Source organism: Orbicella franksi, chromosome 10 (assembly GCF_964199315.1).
Source record: "Orbicella franksi chromosome 10, jaOrbFran1.1, whole genome shotgun sequence".
Lineage (NCBI taxonomy): Eukaryota > Metazoa > Cnidaria > Anthozoa > Scleractinia > Merulinidae > Orbicella > Orbicella franksi.
In genome coordinates, this window is record NC_138154.1 from 25,738,013 (window position 1) to 25,758,816 (window position 20,804).

General features: G+C 38.6%; 3 protein-coding genes across 3 annotated transcripts in view; all 3 read right to left on the bottom strand.

Moving 5' to 3' along the window:
* LOC145500266 (ovochymase-1-like) overlaps positions 1 to 5,053 on the bottom strand; it is a 9,031-nt gene extending 3,978 nt beyond the window's left edge. Inside the window, exons 1-6 of the mRNA XM_081479767.1 lie at positions 4,752 to 5,053; positions 4,132 to 4,177; positions 2,723 to 2,922; positions 2,123 to 2,276; positions 976 to 1,194; positions 476 to 616 (exon numbers count right to left, since the gene is read on the bottom strand). Of these exons, the coding sequence (XP_081335893.1) occupies positions 476 to 616; positions 976 to 1,194; positions 2,123 to 2,276; positions 2,723 to 2,922; positions 4,132 to 4,177; positions 4,752 to 4,841 (850 nt within the window). The 5' untranslated portion in view covers positions 4,842 to 5,053. The remainder of the gene's footprint in view (positions 1 to 475; positions 617 to 975; positions 1,195 to 2,122; positions 2,277 to 2,722; positions 2,923 to 4,131; positions 4,178 to 4,751) is intronic.
* A 2,970-nt stretch (positions 5,054 to 8,023) lies between these two features.
* Positions 8,024 to 12,794, bottom strand: LOC145500720 (uncharacterized). The gene has a single exon (XM_081480245.1). The coding sequence runs from the start codon at positions 10,111 to 10,113 to the stop codon at positions 9,202 to 9,204; it is 912 nt and encodes a 303-aa protein (XP_081336371.1). The 5' UTR covers positions 10,114 to 12,794; the 3' UTR covers positions 8,024 to 9,201.
* A 1,472-nt stretch (positions 12,795 to 14,266) lies between these two features.
* On the bottom strand, positions 14,267 to 16,084 carry LOC145500550 (neuropeptide Y receptor type 6-like). The gene has a single exon (XM_081480071.1). The coding sequence runs from the start codon at positions 15,371 to 15,373 to the stop codon at positions 14,363 to 14,365; it is 1,011 nt and encodes a 336-aa protein (XP_081336197.1). The 5' UTR covers positions 15,374 to 16,084; the 3' UTR covers positions 14,267 to 14,362.
* Positions 16,085 to 20,804: the final 4,720 nt, after the last annotated feature.

Sequence of the window (20,804 nt, forward strand, 5' to 3'; positions counted from 1 at the left end):
GGGGGGTACTCCCTTATATGGGCTATATAGGTATGTGCAGCCGGAAAGGATATGGTTTTTCAGCCGTTTTGGTCGTAAATAGGGTATCGATTTGGCCATTTTTGTCTTAAATAAGTTATGGTTTCGGTACTCTAGTCTTGAATTGGGTATGTTTTTTTAGAAGAAGCTACTCTTTCATCATTATCGATAAGACCGTAAACAAAAGTACGTCAAAAATTATGTTTAGGGCAACTGTGTCAGCCGCAACGGTCATGAATAGGGTATCGAATTTTTGGTCTGGCCATAGATAGGGTAGGGAAAAGTCGCAGATTTTAGTCGTAAATAGGATAAGGGTTTTGGGAAGCGGACCGCACACCCCTACCAAATTTTTCTGGGAGTACTCCCTCCCCCCGGGGTTAGCACAAGCATAAGCTGTGAAAATTTACATGCTTGGGATTATCACTAAAGTGATGAACAGGCTCTGGGGTTTTCCTACCTGAATTTCCTCCTAAATGCTGGCTTGTCCAAGATGCTTTGAACCCTGCTCCTGTGTCGGACTCATCTGAAAAAAGTTTGATGTACAGAGATGTCCCCTGCGCAGTCACTTCAGCCGGGGGGGTTGAGCCACAAAAACGACCTGAAAATAAAATGCAGGACGATATTGCCTTGTATTATCTATGCGGAAAAGGATTGAGCTATCTTTTAGCTTCACAAAGTATCCATAAAATCAACCTTGTTAATAAAGTGATGTTATATTTTTAGTACGTCAACAGAGCCCTTTTTATTCTTCGCCTTTGAAGTGTGACGTTCTGCATAGATGGTCAAATGGCAAAAATGAATCTGATTTTAATCGTGTTTTTTTTAAGTCTCTTGAATTCAAAACGTAAGCCTGCGAAAAATGTCTGTAACTGTTTACAAACAATTGTTTATTTATTGACCAAAGGCTCAGGCGCTTTAATAGTCGTGAAGAAAATAAATTAATCACACGAAACTAACCAATCAGTGTTGAAGAATCCGTGGCACCATCTCTGATTTCCACATAGTCGTACTTGCATTTGGAACTTTCCTCCACACCAAACGCGTCAAACGTCAAAGTGAGAGAGTGAGTGACTGGTACGGTTACAATCCATTCGCATTCAATATTGGCCGGGTATGGTTCAGGATATCTGGGAGTCTGGAAACTGCCTTCTTCGTCAGTGAACGTTCCTCCGCATTCTATAACAGGAAAAAAATCATCAATCACCATACTGTAGAAGAGTTAGACCTACATTTTCCAGAACTTGTGACATTTGACTTTGACATTTGTTCTTCACGATTGAAAACATATCTTTTTAAAAGGGTTTAGGGCTGTTTATAATTTTAGTGACTCTTAGTTACATAAGCCGTTTTTCTATTTTTGCGTTTTTAGCACATTTTATGCTTTTTATAGATCTTTGTTTTACTTTATTAGCCTCTTTTTACGCAAAGCGCTTTTGAATATTTCATAGTATTAGCGCTATATAAATGTATTATTATTATTATTGTTGTTGTTGTTGTTATGATTATTATATGGCTTGTGTTTTCTTTCTTTTTTTTTTTTTTTTTTTTTTTGCAGCCGATATAACGTGCGCTCTGATTGGCTAATTCTAGGGCATCATTCACCCGTAATGCCCACGGGCCCATGACGGGCCTACAAAAGCAAAGCAGAAAGCCATATAATAAACAACTTATAAACGACTGTTCGGTCTTTACGGATAAATCTCAAACCTCGCTATTACTTGGTCAATAAGTCTCGGTTTGAGATTGTCCCGTAAAGACCTCGCTCTCGGTTAATAAGTAGTTATTAAATCCTCCGAATTCTAACTGTAAGAAAAAAAAATGCAAGAAAAAAAGGAAGATTTTGATTTTGACGGTGAAACTTGTGCCATAAGAAATCATTTTCTTTATCGCGTAAAGTTTGTGCGGATTCTTTCTCATGGGATCCCTCTGTCACGTTAACGAGTGGCATATATTTGCTTGTATGCCAAATTTTCTATAAAGATTTTCGAATAAAATGGCCGTACACTAGGACGACCTAAATTAAACGAAGAAACGATTCCACCAGATCAACGGAAAGCTACCTTCCCTTGAGATTTGAAGTACTTACATTCGTGTCTGTACTTACGGATGTCATTGGATACTGCTCGCCAAATTGCTTGGAATCCTTTTCCGGTATCGCCATCATCTGACGTCAGAGTTAAATATAACGAGTTCCCGGACGAGCGAATAAGAGATGGAATTGTAGAACCACAGAATGTTCCAAGCTCAGGAGACTTGGACTGACATCAGAAGAAAACAAGGACGATGAATTCAATATTCTGGCTACAGTACACAAAATTAAACTGTTTAATAGGCCATTTCCGAATTACCTAAGTCTTTTTCTCAAAGCGAGGTTTGGTGCCCACCTTTAATATGAAATGAGATTTCATTGATATGCAAATTAAACTCATTTTCATATGAATGGTAGTGCACCAGACCTCGCTTTGAAAGAGAGGCTTAGTGCACCTTGAAAATAGGCTATGAAGGCTGCTTCCGAAGGTTTACACTGTATTCCCTTGAAAGTTTTCGTGAACTTACTTAGTATAAAATTAAGGCTTATAATTTCTGGATGAGCCAATGAGTGAGCTAATGCTCAGTGTCTTTCGGTTATTCAATGTCGTTGACATACAGGTTTTGTTTCAGTAGGTGAAATATGGTGTATTTATTAGTGTACAACAAAAATTACCGTTGATCCGTCTAAAATCTCCAGACTGTCATATTTACATTTGCTGCTTTGTTCGATGTCAAGAGAGTTAATCTCCAGCTCAATAACTTGTGACGGCTTCACTGATATCACCCACACACATGTCACGTCAGTAGGATAAGGTCTTGGATAATTGGGTGACGTCACCGTACCATTTGACCCAGTGAGTGTAGTGCCACAGTCTAGTCAAGTACAGCATCAAAACAAATGGAGAGAGATAACAGGACACAATTAATAATTCATTTTTATGACCATTTTGGGTAGCTGATTTACTTGAACCTTGAACCTTGAAACTACTTTATTGCACACTCCCAAATATAGGTTTTTCCGTGAACAATACAATATAAATACAATAAAAAATGAAATAAAAAATGCAATAAAATTACAATGAATTAAAAAGTGTAAACACTACTCTTGTTTCAAAACGCGTTAAGCATCTTTGTTTTAAGATTCTTTTTAAAGTTTACTAAACCTTTGCACAATTTAAAATCTTTATCTAATGAAATTCATAAGTTTACAATCCTTTATTGAAATGTCCTCTGACCAGTAGCAGTTTTACATAAAGGAATGTTAATATAAGTTTCTGTGAGTTTCTTGTCTTGCGGTCAGATATCTGTCCTCTTGTTACTTACTTGTTACCCATACATAACATCACAAATGACACTTTTTATACATTTTTCTTCTTTTTATGTTATCTATTTTTACTTTCGTTTGAATTTTGATATTAATTTTAAGTGTCACTCATCAACGGGGGAGAACAATTTGTTTCTTATTGTCCATCTTGAACGTACACACAAACACCAGTCCCAATTTAAAACTGTATTTTCACTTGCTGGAATTTTCTAAGATATGAACTTTTCCTCATGCATGCTGCAATAACTGGAAAATACGAAGTGGGGCCTGGGAACACATTGAGCTAAACTGTAAAATACCCCCGCGATATTAAGCATACAAAAAACACAAACAAAAGTTCATTGTTATCGGTCGCCATATAAGTTTATTTTAGTTTATTGCTACGCCCACTTTTATATTTTTTGGGTGCATATGAACAAACCAAATACATTTATGACACTGTCAAAAACCATTCCGATTGTTTGAGAACACTTGAGATTCATAAAAACTCACGCTGAAGTTTAGCGCTTGAGTTTACACAAGCCGTCATGTTTGATGATTGTGTGCATTACAAGGCTTTGACTTCGATTATTTGTTAAACAAAATTAACGCAGTTCTATTTATGTTACAAATGGAAGAAGGTAAAAGTAACACTTCAGCTGTGCATATGAAATGAACAAGTACAGATTGCTATTTAAATAGCTGTCTCGGCATAATTATTATTTATTCAAAGTTATTAAAGCAAACGCTTCTTTAAACAAACTATTCAAAAATCATACCCGCTTTCTTCTCTTTAGGTGCTCTTGGTTCTCTTATCAATAAATCCTAGAAGTAACAAATCGGAGTTAGAACTTATTGAGGGAGATATTATAAGTTGTAGAATATTATGTTAAAATCTGATACCTCGGAATTACTACAGTCCATAGTAACCGACTAGTCATTCTTGAATGGATTCATATTTGTGGTTAACCTGTGCGTTATGTTTACAAACTTATGAGAAATAAAGGTTGATAAATATCTAAGCGAACGAGAAGTTCCTATCACAAAAAGAAAACAACCAAAAAGAAAGTTTCTCTGAAAGATGCTTAAAACTAATTAAAAGGTTTCCTATCAATCGTCAGCACCATCAACTCCTCTCGTTATAAGGTCGTCGTGTTCTCCAGCCAAAACTGTTTCACGCCGCCGCCTTTGTTACATTCCAACTCTTGTCTTTTTCTCTTCTTTCTTAAAATCCCTTCTCCCGATGGTCGTCAGTGCTCTGTTATTAAATTTACGGACTTGAAGCTCTAGTTTTCACTTAAGCTTGCCTGCCGATTCTCGACGAAATTACAAACTAAGTCATTTGCTGTTATTTGTGGATAGGAAGAAATCAAGCACGGGTAGGCATCGTTGTACATACCTCGTTTTCTTCCTGGAAAGGTTTGCCGTGGACAGACGGATGACACAGAAGGAAACACAAAAGAACACGGAGCGACATAACGACAAACATTTTGGGGCTTTTGTTCAGTTTTAAGCCCAATATTTGCTTGCCTTACCTTGGAGTTAGTTAGATGCAGTTTGGCTAACCGACAGGTCGAAGTAATGCCTAAATTAGCTGTTGTGAAAAGAAGTGGCAAGCTCGTGAAGTACAGGTTGACTCAGCTGCAATTTTGCATAAACAGCCTTTGGGTATTTACTTCAGCGACAATAAGGAATGTAAAAATGAAAGTTTAAAACGAAGGTGACATCGCACGCAACAGTTTTGATAACAATTTTTTCAGTGGCGGGTGTTACAAGTACGCCCGCAAACATACATGACAAAAAATACGTCGAAACAAAAAGAGATAACAATCACAAAAAATGCAATATAATAGCTGCTAACAAGACGGTGAGGCTTCAGAAATGAAGTCTACAAACAAACGTTTCTTCTTCGCGCACTCAATCATTAGTTCTGGAGAGAACATTGGAGATTCAACGTACAAATACCTGTCTTTTCCATCGTTTCTTTTTTCATCATTCTCTTGTGCATGCACGAAAATCCAAGACCGAGTACTCGTTGCATTACATTAGAATAATTCAGCGTAGGGGAAAAAATTTGATTTTGTTTACTGAGTAAGCAAACACTTGAAAATCTTGAACCAAAGGCGTCATTGCATAAAATAAAAACTAAACAGGGAATGAATAGAGTGTGGTAGCAGTAAAGTAGAGTGTGCAAAATTACTTAACAATCTGGTTCCTCGCGTACTCTGTTCTTCTAGGTACACGCTAAAATTCGTTGGATGACTTGTTTGAATGATAACCCGGTTAGCGCCTTTTGCGCGCAGATAACTTCTGTACGACCTCGCCTAATTCCAAAGGATATTTTAGGTACTATCAGATCCCCCGGGCACCCAGCAAGCGCACCCTAGACCCTAAGAGAGAGTTTCTTGCACTTTGGCAGCTGGAGGAGTGGGCCGAGAAAGCTAGAAAGCTGGCTTCGAAGGCTTACTATCCTGTAGCATTAGATGTACTGCAGAAACCTCCACCTGTGATGTTAATATGGGAAGCAAAAAGTGCTTGTGAATATCAAATTGGGCTCGCTCTCTGAGTGCATCGTCCTAATTAACTGTAATCGGTGCAATCCTTAGAAGCTAGCTTTTTCATGCAATGCAGTGGCATTCCGATTTCTTAAACCCTCGATTTTTGTTATCTCCCGATAACTCAAACCGAAAGTCATTTCGATTTTCAATTCCATCGAAAAATTGGAATTCACATGTAATTTCCCAAATTGGCAGGACTAAACGCTGTCTATTCCAATAGTGTATTTCTTATTTAACACAGTGGGTTTCCACAGTGCAATTTGTTTTAATTTATTCGTCGCCGTGATCGGAGCGAACAGTATGTGATATCATCATAATGGCATAATTTGATACACCATGCCCTGCAATACAACGCCGAAATACAACATTATATATAAGTTTAGCTAAACGATCATTCACGTTGATTTGGCATTGCATGATCTGAATTCCTTCCAGTGTTTAAAACAAAGGCAGTCTAGCATCAATAACTAAGTCGATTAAATCAAGAAGCTTCTCAGTAATCCCTTCGAACGATAGAAAAACTTTAAAAAAAATTGGTTAAAATTTATGACTGTGCACTTACGATTAAAACATGGAATAAATCCTTCGTTGACTTGCAATTACTTGGCCAAGGAACAAAGAAAAGAATACCACTACCGCTAAAAATAGGTTCACCTAGGTATTTTTTAGACATTTGCTTAAAAGGAAGTTAAGATTACATTTAATTCTCTTAGCTTAGAATATTCTGGAGCAGTTTAAGTCCAACTGCATGACTGCACATAGGATTTAGGCATGGATTTAAAGTTCTGTCGACTTTTTTAGACCAGGGAACAAAGAAAGCAGACAAGGATTCCTAAATATAGGCCGACCTGACCACCATTAGATATTGTGCTTCATTTGCTTCAAAACAAAAAAGAAAGTTATTGTTAGATTAGCGCAGTGGAATGTTCTGGAGCCGGAAAAGAGTTATCCTAAAAGGTATCTCCAATCCCATGTTATTCAATTACATCTAGAATAAATCCTAGAAGTCACTAGCGATCTTTTAATTATGTTGTAAAGTGTAACTGAACCCAGACAAATGACATATAATTCGTGCTCATCTTTGGTACATAACTTGTCATACTTGCTCCCATTTGCTACGGTCAGCTTCACTGATTTCGCTACGGTTTGTAGTCCCGGAGTCGGTGTTGTAGCTTACGAGGAAAAATTATCTGCTTGGGGTCAAGGCTTATTAACGTCTGATACTGCCAGCCAAATTTACAAAATGATGCGTCCACAAAGAGAATAGACATTTTGACAATGAAAGTTAAATAGTCGACATCAGGCCAGACACACTCTCAATAGACGTGCACAGTTTATCATGGATCTCCAAACGTTAACAACAGCTTGATGTTCAAGCTGTTATGACGTTAATTATTTTCTCTCACGGCAATGCTTTATAGAACTGAAATACTGCTAATCTTACAGACATTTCCATTTTTAACTGCTTCTTCACCTTGACGTGTTAATTGCTGTTAATTTGCTCACATGACAACCATGGCAAATATTGAGAAACGTAACGCAGGGTTTGCCTCGGTGTCACATAATTATAATTCGTTCAATCATAAACTACAGCCTACATCTAAATTAAGTTCTCTGAATGAGATGTTCAAAGCGTTCACAACATAGAACAAAGAAATTGTCCATTATTAAATCATGTAGAGAACATGCTACAGTTAAATGTTTGCGTGGTTCGAAAACCTTACGTATTTTAAAGCGGATGTCCATACAACAGTTTCATTGAGGTGTGGTGAATACAGTCAAGTTTGCACGTCTGACTGATTCAAACAACAAACTACTAAAAGCGGTGGTGTATTTTCTGAAGGTGCTGGAGGAGAAAATAAGCACTACACCAGTGTTTATGGCTAATCGACTGCTCATTATTAGAGCAGATCAGGCAAGGCAGCAGGGTTGCTACTAAATTGAGACTGAAGAGTTTTGATGGGAACAAATTGTTTTGAGGGTAATTTTGGTTTTCAGTTTATCAGTAGATACATACTGTATGCGAACGAACAAAACAGCAAACTGCGATCACGCTCGCACATGCGTGGTTAAAAAACAAAAACAAAAACAGCAGCTGAACTGCCATCTGCAACTACGAGTGTTTGGGTTCCTTGTTAGGCTCTCTTTTCCTATGCAAAGTTACATGAGATGAACCTGAATTGGCTGTAGATATCAAAGGTCTCATTTGTCAAACTCACCGCCTGTGGTCAAACAGTTTGCTAAAATTTATCGTATTTATTAAGTTCGCTTTTTACTCGTTTCTCCAGCAAAATAACTAAAACAGTGCCTCAAGCAAAATCACGAATGTTTTGATCGCTCATGTGTCTCCATAACCTCATCATATCATGAGTAAGTCACTTGAGGGTTCTGAGGGTTAAAGGAGAATGGGCACTCTTGACTGATGTTGTATCACTTTCAAAGTCAACCGACTTCACTAATCAATGTTCCCGAAATAATTGATCACCATAGTTCTTTGGTTTAGCATATGTTCAAACCAAGACTGTACTCCTGTTTTAAGAGCTATTAGTACAGTTACTTCATGTCTGAAAATAGACAACTCCAGCTCGTGTTTCCGGCCTGCCTTTAGCTAGTGTTCCTTTACTCTCGTATCTTTGTCGAGTAATAATGCAATGCACATTGTTGTCAAAACTAAAAGGTACTGGTGCAACTTGCAAGGACAGCAAGAAAAGATAAAAATTCCAAGTTCCCTTTCAAGCAGTCCTGCATCTTCCTTTAGAGTGACTATATGCAGGCAATCAAGTAAAGGTCTGTAGCGAAACGGTCGGATAATTTTTACCCTCTGGTTCTTATTAAGATCAATTACTAAAATATCTGGCTATAGATGTCTTAAATGTGGAACGATTAAGAATGAAACCCGGGTCGGCCGAAATTTTATCATTGACCAAAAGAAAGTCATAAACCAAAATGTCATCAGTCTCTAATATATGGAAATTCAACGACTGGATTACTTATCGATTAACAAATTAGAACAAATCTGTCCTTCATCAAATCATATGAATGAAATATTTTAAACTTCCAGCTTGATATTATTTACAAAGACCTGACAAAGAAAAACCTTGTTGTCCGAAAAAAGATTTAGCGGCTTGCTTTGAGCTCCATGATCTTGTTATCAAGACGGTATTTGAGTTATAAAACACTTGTACTGGGCATTCATGCTGGGGATAGCTGTTCTCTGTGCTCACAGGCCGTGAGATTAGACCTAAACTGCCGCCAATTGTCCGTGTGCCTGCTGAGGTCTTTCTAGTAATCTCACCGCGAATAAATCCACGTTTCTGAGTTCACATTGTTGAGATCAGAAAAGTTCGGAGCTCTGTTGATTTCAGCGCTTATCTCTTCCTGATTCCCATCAGCATGCTCATCTGACAGATTGGTCTCACTAACTGCATAGCGTTGTAAGACATTGTTAGAGAACGCCGAATTAAAAGAATTTAAGCGAGCCCTTTTGCAAGGTGCCAGTTCTTTAGGGTCTTTTTTTACAGGGCATGAATTTTTCCTTGTTAGCTTTAATAGTTTGGCCGGTTCCTCAGGTGCACCCTCGGCTAATTCTGACTTCTCTCCATCGCTTTCGTTCAAATTGAACTTCTCATCCAAATAAGCACTAAAGCTCTGTGCCAAAAACTGCTGACTTGCCCGCAAAATTTCCTCCGACATGGCTCCCTTTATTGGAGTCATCCTCTGGCATTCCTCGGCGATGGACTGCAAACTTTCCAAACTTGACGTCGATTCATCCATGTAGCGGAGTAGTAAATGCTCTTTTCCAGCTCTTAGAATCGCCGAGGCCAAGATAAAGACGATCCCTTCTCCTTTGGCCACGTCAATTGCGAGTTTTCCTTCGTACGATGTCGCTGTGACATCCACGCAAGAGTGGATTAGAAGGTTGACGACGTCGACGTCACCACCATATGCGGCGTAATGCAAGCAGCTCCATCCTTGATCATCCCGCAACTCTAGATCGGCACCATTCTCCACCAGCAACCTTGCGGCTTCCAGTTGTCCACAGAGGCAGCTTCGATGCAAGACTGTGATTCCTTTGTTGTCCTGTTCATTTATTCTCGCTTTGTGATACTTTAAAGCAAATTTGAGCTGAGCCAGATCGTTGGCCTCGATCGCTTGTTTGAACAAGTCTGCCACACCGCTTGTTCTCCTTTGGCGCTGTGCCATTGCAGTGCTCTGAGATATGGCTAGCAAAAAGGGTACCAGATCAATTTCATCGTGCTCACCGTTCGAAATTTATCTCTTCTTGTCAAGTGCGTAGAGAGACGCAAATGATTTACAACTGTCTAATTCGCTTCAACGAACCCATTATCATGGAAATCCTGAAGGTTCCTGAATATAATAGGCTTCAGTTTATTATAGTGCTGTCAAGAAATCAATAATTGAATAAAACGGGGGTTTATTTGTCAAGACGGTTCAAGTAGAATTAGGCTTTAACAATTTTAGTCTTCAGTTCTTTAAACTGAAAGTCGACAAGCACGTGCTGAAGGAAGCTGGCCAGGAGTCATCATTCAGAGTGAATTTAGGTTAATTTACCCATGCCTAATTTACTTTGTCCTTCACAGATTAAAAAACTCAACTTCGTAGCTTCCACCGCTCGAAGAAAATCCGCCTCGGAAGTTTCGAATTTAAGCTGAGCGAGTATGTAAATCACCGTAACGCCCTTGATTACTGAAGTAATTAGGGTTTTGGTAAATAAACGGTGGTTTAACACCAGCATGTGACAAACCACAAAGGAAATAACTAGCATATAAATGAAACGTCAATAGCTCCAAATTACTCTGTAGCGATTTCTAAATGAGCCATATCTGCTAGCGTTAGGCTGTAGAAGTCATACCACTGAGTCAGTCGTCTTTTAACAAGTGTGCAAGGAGTTGTATCTTTAACAGCTATTTCTTCTCATGTAAATGTTGTTCAAAGAGATATTGGTTTTTGATTGTGTCAGTCACTTTTCATTAACTCGAGGACACAATAAAAGCTAATAAAGTTCGAAGTTACAAGATTATTCTTATCAGCAACCACATTTTTCGGTTGGGAAGGTATGAATTGCGTTCAGGCTTACATTAAGGACAAATTGAAAGGACTTCAGGGCTTCCAATAAAACATATTTACCGGACATACCTGTTTTAAACTCACTCTAAGTAAAATTAAAGTCGAACATTATCGAGATTTCGGCTGATCGGCTTTTCTATGCCCTTGATTCTTATCAAACAAACGCGAGAGATCAAATAATAAATCAATGATATCCTACCAGGGAATATTCTAACAATATGCTAAGCGTGAACGCGAAGAGTTCACGAAGGTTAACATTACATTTGGCAGCTGTTCCTGATAGTCTGCATTGGTAGTCTGATAGTCGACTGTTTAAATAAACTTAAACAAGGACGTCAAAAAACGACGAGGCCTTGACACGAGGAAAAGGTGCCGCTCGAGAGATGCATGATCTGATTGGCTTGATTCTTGACAGCCTTGTTCCCAGGGTCTCTCATCTTACCGCCCCCTGAGTTAAATTCCCTCTATGAGATACGCCTGCAGGGAGTCATGGTAGTTGTATTCATCAAAACAACCTCGTATACGGTGCCTGAGGCCGCAGTACGAGCTGTAGTCAAAACCGAGCTGTTCTACCGAAACGACACGATAGTAGTCTTTTCTTCACAGCTGACAAAAAAAGAGACATTGCTAAAGCTTCTTTGAATTCTTTTAAGACTTACATGTATCTCGAGAAGCCTAGCTTTAATTTGACGAGGAACAGCATATTTTGTCAAAATAACACAACAGGCGACACTCGGAGAGCGAGGAACGAGTTGCTGGACACGGGTGACGCGGTCTTAGCGCCAAATTCAGAAGCTTTGAGACACAACATATTTCATGTAGTTCCCTTTTTACATTTAGATAAGGCTTTTGGAATTATAAATTGCTTTTCGTGAATATTTAATGCCGTCTCCAGTGAGAAACGTTGCCTGTTTTCGATGCCTTTCCTGTTAACATACATTGACGTCAGTGACAGTACGGTATTTCCCGCCTGCTGAATCGTGATTGGTGAAGTCAAATTTCAGGCACACTGGCCTTATGCAACAAAACATCTAGTCCAAGATGATGAATACAACTACCATGATTCCCGGCAGGCTCTTTTCATAGAGGGTATAAGTAATTACAGTCTTTCCCGTAAAACCGTGAACCGGCTAGAGAAAATTTCTGGCATGTTTATTGCAGCGCGACCAATCAGATGCGAGATGAAACAGCAAAAGATAACCGCAAAACCGCAGCATGGATTGGTCACGACTTGACACGAAACAACGAGCTGGCTTTTTCTTCCACGACAGGTCTTTAATTTCACCGTTTTCAAATACTGAAACTTTCCTTTTTCTATTTCAGCTTATGTATCAGCAAAAAATAGATATGAAAGATATTTTACGGAAAAGCGATGTTGAATCGAGGAGACAGGATCAGACACTGCTATACAGTGCGTCTGAGAGTAAGAAAAAATGAGCCAATCACAAGCGATGCTGCTCAGTGTTTTGTTTCACGTGCAGTTCAAACGGTCATGATAGTGGGCTGTGATTGGTAGTTTCAATCCGTAATTTTTGGTAGTTGAGAAACCTTGACCCATGAGGCGAACTTGTACCGTTGTAAATTTTGACAATTTGCATTCGCTTTTAGGTAGTTTGGTGGGTATTCGGTAGTTTGGTTTTTGAACAGACGGAATCAAGTGACTGGTGTTGGTTTGTGGTCAAAAAATAGCACTTTTTCAGAGAGATCCAGAGGAGTGATAAACAGGATGTTTACAGTGAAACCTGTATTAAGCGGACACCCTTAGGACACTCATTAGTGTCCGCTTATTACTGGGTGTCCGCTATAAACAGGCTCTAATATATTGTGCAGTAATAGTTAATAATTAACCCTTTTGTAACACAGTGTAACACAGTGTACAGTAGCACAATGTACAGTAGCTCAATGCATCAATTTGGAATAATCTACTTAGCTTAAAACAACATCGCTGAACAGTGTTAAAGTAAAAGGTTGTTATAATAAAGTGTATTATCGTTTGTCTCACGATGTAGTCACTTGAGATGTAGATCGCGACGTTTCGACTTCAGGCGATAAGGTCGACTGATTGCACGGTATCATTTATATCACAAAGGTCGGCTGTGATTGGTGCATTTCGATCCTCCTATTGTTCCATTGTTCCGGCGAGTAGCTGTTCCCTCAGTGGTCCGCTGTTGTACCGTTCTCCTGTTGTTGTGTTTCTTGATCGTGGGTATCCATACTTCAGGAATTTCAATTCCACTGTCCCTGTTGCTAACGCGCAGTTTGTCAAGCTTATTAGAGTTCTCGCGGAATCTTATTTACTTTGGTTATTCAAATCGAGAAAAATTCAATTTTTATCCTAAAGCAGTGGCAGTTCGTAGGTGAATAGTTTTTTTAGCCGGAACCATCTTGTATGTTTTTACGCAAAAATCAATGATTATCGAGAGTAAATAAACCTTAAAAAAAGGTTATTTGCAGTTGACACCACCGACGTTTCAATCTGTTCATAAGCTTTCGTTTATCGTAATCTCCCACAGTGCAGAATGACTTGAGGTTTTCCAGTTTTTACAGCCCACTGTGGTATAAAAACTAAATAGAATGTGGTCCACTTCAGTCTAAACAGCGTGTTAACTTTCAGAAACGTTTACTGACTGAACAAACACAGTTTTCACGAGCGAGATTACCAACCTGTGTAGAAAGGGGCACCAATCACCGAATATCTTTTCTTGCAAACGTGCTGCTGCTGCTAATCACTTGCCACGGAAAAGAATTATCCAAAAAACATTTAATAAAACGAGTTAAATACCACTGGAACACGCCCTTCTAAGGTCCAACATGAAGTCGCGATGTTCAAGTCAGTCAAACTGAGACCAGTTTTGCTAGCTTCGTTTTATTATTATTATTATTATTATTATTATTATTATTAAAACTAGTAGTAGTAGTAGTAGTTTTAGTATTATTATTATTATCTTTATTATTATTGTTATTATTAAAATTATCATTTTTAAGAGACGATGATACCATCGTCTCTTGAATAATTATTATCACTGATTCTATTTATTTATTTTTTGCTCTTTTACACTTTAAAAAGCAAAGATTTATTTCAAATAGCTTCTGACAACAGTTTACCCTAAACTGCGAAAAGAGTTAAACGAAAACTGTCATAGAATTAAGTCTTTTTACGCTCAAATTGTATTTCAAGCATGCATCCATATTCAGGTTCATGTTTTAAATCTAATTCCTATGGAGACACATGTTCTTCTAGAAGCATTCTAAGCGAATTTACACCGGAGTATAATTCGGAATAAACAATTTATCTAAGGTGCGTTTTAGACTTGCGATTTTCTCGGTGACATGTTCATTGTCAGCTCATCAGTCTCAACTATCATCAAGCCCAGGCGAGCATTTCCCTAAAGGACTGGCGAAACCTCTTATTGACGATAGAATAAATCAATGGGTTACTTGCCGAATTGAGGATATAAAAGAAGAAGCAGATTCTGAACATTACATGAGAGTATTTCACGAATACGGGGTTAGTAAAGTAGAACAAGATGAGTATACGGAACAGGCTCAAAGGGAAAACTGAGATGGCGAACACAACAACCACTGGAGTCATGATTTTGTTGAACCTTTTGATGCGTGATTTCACAAGGGTTACTTGACTGCTTTTTAAAGTTCCTCTGAAACTTTGATCCGCCATCTCAATATGGAACGATTCGCTCTTGTACAGCTTGCGTTTGATGGTGCAATACGTGACAAAGATCAAGGACAACGGGATGACATAGGTAAACAGGGACATGGCGATGCTGTAGATGAAGCTTAATATAGGGTTTGGCCAAATTGGCCGGCATATGGGCTTCATATCCGGTGATGGATAGTACTTGTAAATAAGGACCAATGGCAGCGAAATCCCAAGGAAGGAAAAGAGCCAGATGGCAGCACAGACGAGTCGTGGCACTGCTGATGATCTGAGAACCAGTCGAGGGACGTCGGCCCCCAAAATGCGACGCCTTTCGAATGCTATGGCAGCAATAGACCAAACGGACACACCAAAAAAGATGTCGATTAGCGGGAAAATATAACGACATGTGAACTCGCCAAGCGGCCAGTATGTGAATTGTTCTCTGACTACACCAAGTGGGAAAGATATAAGAAGCGTTGCCAGGTCCCCGATGGCCGCATTCCTGATCAACGTATTTGTGGGTGCTATGTTCAGCGTGCGGTGCTTTGTAATAGCAAAGCAAACTGCGAAGTTTCCGATGATGCCAGCAACCGCAATTATGCATTCAATGGTAAGTCGAACGATAGTCAACCAGGCTGGCTCCATGATTATGTCCACTGTTTGAGTCGCTTGAGTCGTATTAGCAGCTTCACCGACAGTGGTGTTGTTGAAGGACATCGCGGAATCGGCCAAACTGCAAGGGTTACAGAATGAAGCTAAGTGCAGTTGCAATGTTCCCGGATCTTAAATAAAAAGGGCGGAACAGGTGCTAACCTATTGAAACTGACTAAAAATGAGTGTCATTATTGTCAGGTCAGTGTGTCCAACAGTTATTAAGTACGACAAGTAGACGCCCCGCACTGTTTAACTCTGATTAATTTGAAAACAACGACACTGCAGAAAATGTACACGGGCTAAAATCCAAACTTCCATTTTCAATGCCATAGAAACATTGAACATTAACAAGCACTACCAAAGAGAATTTACATTTTAATTATCAAACTAAACGACTAATTTTCCTTTATTTTCTACGTGGTGAATTGGAAAAAAAACTGAAAACGATCTCCGTGTTTCTTCGAGTTACAGAAACAATCGTTAAAGTTTTGTAGGGCTCTACAAAGCTGTCGAAACAGTTTCTCGCTGCTCGCGTGTTCTGTACATAGTTTCTCGTTCCCCAAACGTCCCTTTCGTCTTTCTATGACTTCAATTAAGCCAGGAATATGTTTTCTTTTTTAATTGGAAAACACTGGAAAAGTTGAAAATTTACATGGACATGTCAATTTTAATTTACAGTATGTAAATCTTGATTTACGTTATTTGTAAATTACAATTTACACGTTAGGGTTTTGTCAAATAAATTTAAAGGAAATTTACAGCTTTTAGTACAGCATGTAAATGTTCTGTAAATAGTGATTTACACTGTCTTTGTCGACAATGATCATTTGAAGAACATGTAAAAACCTGTAAAATATCTTACGCACTTTTACAGTATCTGCCTTTGTAAAAAAACATGTAAATTGCTTTGCTAAACCATGTAAGAAACGTGTAAATAATTCAAGCGAATGCTGTAAATAGTCTGGAAATGTTATGTTCGTAACCCTGTAAAAACCAAGTAAATGAAAAAGGGGGTCTGTAAGAAACATGTAAAAACCATGTAAATGAAAAAAGTGGTCCTGTAAGAAACATTTAAAAACCATGTAAATGAAAAAAGGGGGCCTGTAAGAAACATGTAAAAACCATGTCAATGAAAAAAGGGGGCCTGTAAGAAACATGTAAAAACCATGTCAATGAAAGAAAAGGAGCCTGTAAGAAATAGTAAAAACCATGTAAATGAAAAACCTAGAAGTTGCACGGGTGCGGTAGGGGGCTGTAAATAGCCTGTTAAAAACATGTAAATTAAAAAGGGGGACCTTGCAAAGGCTGTGAAAACAATTTAAATGAGATAATGGGGGCTTTTCGAAAAACTGTAAAGACCACGTTAATGTAAAATGGAGACTCTTAGAAAAAAAAAGATCTAAATTTAAGAGAAGGCCCGCCTAAACCCTGCAAAAACCATGTAATGGTGCACCTTGCAAGCCTAAGATCTGGAAACGCTACGTAGATGATACTTTCACCATCCTGGATCGGGATAGAGTTGACGTCTTCCTGCAACACCTGAACAGTCAACAACCATCAATCCGTTTCACCATGGAGATCGAGAACAACAACAAGATCGTCTTTCTCGACTCGTCAGTTTACAGAAAACCTGATGGCCGCCTTACCACCAGTGTCTACAGGAAACCAACACATACTGATCAGTACCTAGCGTATGATTCACACCACCCTCAGTCAGTAAAGCGCGGTATTGTGAAGTGTGTGTCCGACCGGGCTAAACGTCTCGTCACCAAACCATCAGTAATCGCTGGAGAGAAGAAACATCTGTCATCTGTACTTGTTTCTAACGGATATCCCTCTTCTTTTGTACAGAAGATCACAAAGGCACGAACAACCCCAAGAAGAGAGCCTGTCGCGGAATTTAAATCCACCGCCGTTTTACCTTATGTCCAAGGAGTTTCGGAGTCTCTCCGCCGCTGCCTAGAACAACAAGGCATTCGCACCCTCTTTAAGTCCGACACGACACTTCGGTCACACTTAGTGCGACCAAAGGACACCGTCAACTCGGCTAAACAAGATGGTGTTGTCTACAGGATTCCCTGTGAGTGCGGCAAAGTCTACATCGGGGAAACAGGGAGATCTATGCAGGAGAGGATCAAAAAACACGACAGGGATATATCCGCCGTTTCTGAACACTCCCACGAGACCGGCCACTATCCTATCTGGAATGAGGTCAAGTTTATTGATCGAGATCCTCACTGGTACACACGTAGGGTCAAGGAAGCTATTCACATAAGACTTCACTCTAACAACATCAACAGGGACAGTGGAATTGAAATTCCTGAAGTATGGATACCCACGATCAAGAAACACAACAACAGGAGAACGGTACAACAGCGGACCACTGAGGGAACAGCTACTCGCCGGAACAATGGAACAATAGGAGGATCGAAATGCACCAATCACAGCCGACCTTTGTGATATAAATGATACCGTGCAATCAGTCGACCTTATCGCCTGAAGTCGAAACGTCGCGATCTACATCTCAAGTGACTACATCGTGAGACAAACGATAATACACTTTATTAGTGTTAAAGTACTAGTCTGATCGAGCTGACCGCTTATTGCAGGCTTTGTTTAACAAAAGGTCTAAACATTGGTCTCCGCGTCCGCTTGACAGTGGTGTCCGCCGAAAACAGGTTTGTTTTACAGTTAATGTGGGGGGAAAAAATTTGGGACTCAAGCTAGTATCCGCTTAATATGGGGAAGAGTACTTCACGGACGAACATTGTTCAGTTGTGAAGCCACGGTGACTCTTTGTTTAGACAGCAGCTCTCTGAAATAACGAAAAATAAAAATTTCGAAATTTCCAAAGGGTATAAAATCTGCGAAACGACGGACACCCACCAGCTTGAGTCCCAGAATTTTTCCCGCATTTACTGTAAAATAGTAATAATCGGTTCTGGTTGCAAACGCGAAGAGTACTTCACTGGCGATCATGTGTCTCCAGTGTCACGTTTTCTTCATGCCCAGGCGTCGGGGACTACAGAGGGACGGACGGTTCTGGAGACGAGACTGCCTTGAGGATCGGAGTGAATTTCTCAACCAGTTTCTACTCTCGCCGTGGGAGGGGGACATGAGTACCATATTAGGTCTGGGTGGGGTAAAGTGAAGACTGAGAAAATTTCAAGCTCATTGCCTGATTTCAAACCGAAAAGGACTAGGTACGAGTCTGTAGATTATGGGATTAGCAACTATTGATCCACATAGTTAGAAAGAACAAACCGAGATTCACAAAATCCCCAAGTTTAGTGTTAATCAGGCTAGTTTTGACTGAGATACAGCCATTTAAAAACGCCAAAATTACACAGAAATATTTGGTCATCCAGACACAGCGTCCGGATAGCGATACATGTAAATTTTGATGTTTTCGAATGGTTGTATCTTGCTTACTATTGGGTCTATTTGCACCAAACGTGGGGATTTTGTGCTTGGTATGCACTTTTTGTGCTTGGTATGCACCTTAAGGCTATGTGGATCAATAGATGCTAATCCCATAATAATGCTAATCCCATAATAGTCCTTTTCGGCTTGAAATCAGGCAATGATCACTTCAGAAAATGGCCCATAATCAAAATACAAAATTCAAAATACTAATACATGGAAGGTGTTTAACTAACAAAATGACAAGGATAAACAAATGGTTCAAGCTGAGCTGACTTTTATGGCTTCTGTTCTTCAAATCAAATCCTTTTCAAACCAGGTGGTGTAAAACATCTTTTTGTTATTACGCTGTAACTAACACTGGTCTTTCTGATCATTCAAAAAAAAAAGTCAACACGTACTTCGACAAAAAAGTATTTTGGTTCCCGAGTTTCATATTTTGAAACTTTTGGAAATATATATAAAAAATACTTGTCTTATGCAAACAATATAATAAAGACGGACAATTTGTGGGGATTCAGTAAGTTTCTATACTTCTTGTACATTTTTAATTACATCTGCAAAACTCTAGTCCCAGGAAACGAAGATTTACAAATTGGTACTAGTTTGGAAGCCAGACAAACGCTGTAGTGTTTGCGTCAGGCTTTGAAAGGCTGATTTCGAATTCAGCTCATGGAATAAAGTTAATAAAATGCAATGATAGTTTATTATGATGTACGTCATACCCGTGTTAATGACGTCACGGTTTTTAGAAACTGGATTGAATAGTCATTGTCCCCTTTCTAATTGCTCAAGCAGAGTTAATGCATGTTTATGTCAATATTGCAGATGTTACTTTAATGAGCTTTTAATGTGTGTTGATGTAGGTGGAAACCTATTTAAAAAACAGCAGATATCACAAACACATAGTTAAAGATGTAAAATTAAGTAACAGTGATTACTTCAAAAGAAGTGTCGAAATATCAGTGAAATTGTCAGCGTTTATAATGTCTTGTATTGTCTTGTACAGTGTTAGTGTGACAATTCTTCATACAGTCAAGCAATCTGTATTTTACACAAGGGAACGTTTTTCGTCCAAAATTTAGCGTACTCACTTCTTTCATCCAAATCATAGCCATTACGGGGTCTATCATATCTTAGATAGGTTTGCCTCTCTATAATTATATAAATAGCAAAAAAATAATTAGGTCGATAGATGGCCTATGCTGAGTATCAATAAAGTTTGTTTACGGTTTGGTTAACCAAACTAATTGCAATAAATTTTCTCTGTGTAAACATCGTTGGCAATTCTTATTAACAACAGTATTATCCTATCCAGGAGATTCTTTAAGATAGCTCGCTAGCGAACCGCTTTTATACCGGGATATCATACGGTAGGCTTAAAATTATTTATTTACGTCTCGATATATTTTTTATCTGAGTTAAAGTTCTATTCTGATAACAATTTTCTTCAAAATGTTATCAAAGCAAGCTGCATCACAACTGCAATATTCATGCTAATATTCGTCGATCGCAGTTTTGCTTTCAACTTGAAAACCGAGCTGTAAAAGGCTCTACAAGATGAGCGGAAAATTGAATGTTTTTGACATTTAAAAAGCTCCTACAATTGTAGAGGAAAAAAAAATTTACCATACGGGCTACTCGTGAGCAACATTGCCCAAGCTACCTTTTAGAAATCCTCGTCGTTGTAACCATTTCGTAGCTCTCAACAACACATAATGCATCCTTTCCACAATCAATGAATTTTAGTCTATAACAATCTTTAAGGCTATTTGAACTTTTTCGGGAAAACTCCAAATTCGCAGTAGCAGAAAATGTTTCCAATAACAAGTTTAACCCAAGAGTTATATTTGTTTTCTTTTCGTAATTTTTTTTATTAATTTTATTTATTTATTTATTATTTTTTTTTGTTTGTGGTTGTTTTGCTTTTTGCGTATATTAAAGTAAGATGTGTTATGTTTATGGTATGATTTTAGTTTCTTTCATGTTTAAAAGGAATTTAATTTATTTTCTTTCATTTTAAACAAAAGTGTATTAGAAAAACAGTGCGACAAATACATGTGGGAAAAAA

Coding starts and splice junctions, on each gene's coding strand:
- LOC145500720 (XM_081480245.1), bottom strand. CDS start 10,113: ATGGCACAGCGCCAAAGGAGAACAAGCGGTGTGGCAGACTTGTTCAAA.
- LOC145500550 (XM_081480071.1), bottom strand. CDS start 15,373: ATGTCCTTCAACAACACCACTGTCGGTGAAGCTGCTAATACGACTCAA.